General features: G+C 43.0%; 1 protein-coding gene across 1 annotated transcript; it reads left to right on the top strand.

The window, feature by feature from the left end:
* The first annotated feature begins 718 nt into the window (after positions 1-718).
* Positions 719-2,552, top strand: LOC143261507 (uncharacterized). The gene is made up of 2 exons (XM_076527926.1): positions 719-1,039; positions 1,852-2,552. The coding sequence occupies exons 1-2, from the start codon at positions 728-730 to the stop codon at positions 2,404-2,406; spliced, it is 867 nt and encodes a 288-aa protein (XP_076384041.1). The 5' UTR covers positions 719-727; the 3' UTR covers positions 2,407-2,552.
* The last annotated feature ends 399 nt before the right edge of the window (positions 2,553-2,951 follow it).

Genomic DNA, 2,951 nt, shown 5'->3' with positions numbered 1-2,951 from the left:
TTCTGAACAAACCCTCCTCAGGCCGTCGTAAAGAAGCAAGCTTACAATAAGTAAATAAAACCGCAGCGTTCATTCGACAGAAAAGTGTACTTTGCAAGTGCAGGGACGTACTCCTTGGAAAAAAGATCACACTCCCCGACGTTTGAGCTTGACACACAATGTAAAATTACCTTGTTCAACTTTCTCCTATTTACTACAGAAACAGCGGCTCTCTCGAAATACCATCGTTCCGACTATTGTACATACAATTTCATTCTCAGCCTCAGTCTAAGTCTCAGTCTAAGTCTCAGTCTCATTCTTAGCCCCATTCTCAGACTCACTCCCATTCACAGTCTTACACTCAGTCTTAATCTGAGTCCCATTCTCGGTTTCAGACCCATTCTCAGACCCATTCTCAGACCTATTCTCAATCCCATTCTCAGCCTCATTTTCAGCCCCATTCTCAGTCCCATTTTCAGTCTCATTCTCAGATTCATTCTTGTTCTTATTCTCGCCCTCATCCTCATTTCCCGAAGCCAGTCCCCGCCCGTGCTGCTCTACGTTGGAATTCGGCACGCTCAGCACTATTGCGTTCCGGAAAAAAGTGCGTGAGCGGTGTCGTCACACCGAAAAATCGGTTTAAAAGCCAGCCAAATCGTCCAAGCATTCAGTTCGCTACGATTGTTCAACCGATTCTACATCGATGAATTCGTTAACAGCATGTCTGTGCAGTTTGTTGGTAGCTGCGATGGCAGTGCAAGCAATGCCAGCTGGCAAACTGGAGACCAAGATGGCCGAATCCTCGGCGATCAGTCCCAAGGATTTCCATTTGGAGGATGCGGGTGCTGAGAAGGACAGGCTGAAGAAGCAGGCGTCCTTCTGCGTGGAGATCCGTCCAGGTGCTCAAAATGGACAGCAGGTGTCTCAGGATGGGTCGCAGATGAAAATGCAGGGCCTGAGCGTGGTGCAACAATCGCAGGTGGCGCCACAGATGCAGAGTTACAGCTTCCAGCAGGCCCCGCAGCCTGTGCAGTCTCTGGGAGTCTTCCAGGCTCCTCAGGTAGCAATTGCGTCGTGCTTTCTAATTTACCATGCTTCTCTCGACGCATAAATTCACTATGATCTGCATGTATCTTGATTTTGTGTTATTTCTTGAAAATCGTGAGAGATTTAAAGTTTTCGACAAAAGTTGTTCGTTTTTCGTAAGAGCTCTCATTTAGTAAATAATTCATCGATTGTTAATTTCGATCGATGAAAATGTACACGTAATTCTCCATTTTGTGTCATAAGTCTTTGTAATTATTTGTATAATTTAAAGGGAGAACTTATGCGTTCGAAGTTTTTTTTATCGCTTATGGTTACAGTAACACTTAATTTCTCGGTGATTCGAAGAATTTATTCGAAAAATTGATTCAAAGGATGTCTTCGAAACGTTATTCGAGAATTTATTCGAATCATTATTTGAATGTAACATAATTCGAATAAAACTTTACTCGAATCATTATTTGAAAGAAACTTTATTCGCGAATCATTATTTGAATAAAACTTTATTCAAATCATTATTTGAATTCGTTATTTGAATAAAGTTATATTTGAATAATTTATTCGAAAGATTAGTCGAATAAAATTTTATCCGTAAAATTTATTTTCAAACTGTACGAAAAAATATTCATAAAATTTATTCGAATTGTTCAAATGAAATTCTACTTGTATAATGTCCAACTCTGCTATTCCGCCATATCGTTGATTTCGTCGCCACTGTGAATTCTGTTGGCGTAGTACCGATCTCCAAACTTCAACGCTAATTGATAGTTCTTAAAAATTCGTACCGACGGAGCTTGTGTGTGTTATGAAATAGTTTTCCATCCTCAGGCATACGTGGTGCCCCAGCAGTCGTTCGTGGTTCCCCAGCAGGTGGTGCCCCAACAGGTGGTTCCCCAGCAGATGATGCACCAGCAGGTGGTCCCTTCGGTGCAGACTCTGCAGATCATCCAGCCATCTCAACCTTGCCCTCAGGAGTCGAAGGTGCAGATCGTAGAAAGGAGAGTCGAGGTCCCAGCACCGACTCCAGTCCCCGAAGTGGTCACTGTAAAGCCCCAGCCCCAGCCCGAGAGGATCGTGGAACCGCAGACTCAGGTGATCGAGACCATTAAGCTGGTCCCAGTGCCCCCAGTTTGCAAGGATAAACTGGTTGTCGTGCCCTCCAAGCCCATGGTGGTCGTTCCTGAGCCAACTATCGTCAAGGTGCCTCATTGCACTCATCAAAGCGAAGGGATGACCTGCAACTACAATCAACAGGCGATAAGGGCTGCCGCCGTAGGACCTGTTGATCACATGCATCACATGCACATGAGGGCTCATACTCATCCCATGCACCTTGGCAAGATGATGACTGACTTTCGTTTCCTCAAGGACCCAAAAGCTTAGAGGTAGGTGAGGAAATGTGTTAAATGAGCATTATTTAGGGACTTCGGAGTGTTAACCAACGCGGGGGTGCTATTGAAATATGAATTCAGGCAATTTTATGAATCTAGGGAATTTCGGTTTCATGAATCGGTGGCTATCTTTCGGGGATTCACAGTAAAACAGGTTAGGGAAGTTTTTGTTTATTTGTTAACCTGATTTTACGAGATTCACAATGTTGAATTCTGGGGGAAATTCTGTTTTATAATTGCATCAATGCAGAACAGAATTATTTGGAACTTAATTCAAATGGACGGGTTGACTTTTTTAGATCCAAGTTCAGGAAATGTGTGGTTATGTTTGTCAGTTTCCGGCACTCTGCATCGAGATTCCTTCAAGTTAGATGCTTGAGTAAATTGATAGTTCGTAGGGTTGAGAAGGAAAAATTTTCAATTCTGAGTCTAGCAGTTTGGGGAATTCTTGTTTTATGAATTGGTGGCTATCCACAGGGATTCGCAAAGTGGCAAACTAGAGAATTATTGGATTATAAATTCATAACAGTGCAGGTT

The sequence above is a fragment of the Megalopta genalis genome, unplaced genomic scaffold (genome assembly GCF_051020955.1).
Source record: "Megalopta genalis isolate 19385.01 unplaced genomic scaffold, iyMegGena1_principal scaffold0053, whole genome shotgun sequence".
In the NCBI taxonomy this organism is placed as follows: Eukaryota; Metazoa; Arthropoda; class Insecta; order Hymenoptera; family Halictidae; genus Megalopta; species Megalopta genalis.
Note: the sequence above shows the minus strand (reverse complement) of the source record. Positions and strands in the feature narration are given on the sequence as shown.

Bases quoted from the DNA above. Each gene is read 5' to 3' on its own strand.
- LOC143261507 (XM_076527926.1), top strand. From the start codon at position 728: ATGGCAGTGCAAGCAATGCCAGCTGGCAAACTGGAGACCAAGATGGCC. The intron at 1,040-1,851 runs GTAGCAATTGCG...TTCCATCCTCAG, and splicing joins GAGTCTTCCAGGCTCCTCAG to GCATACGTGGTGCCCCAGCA.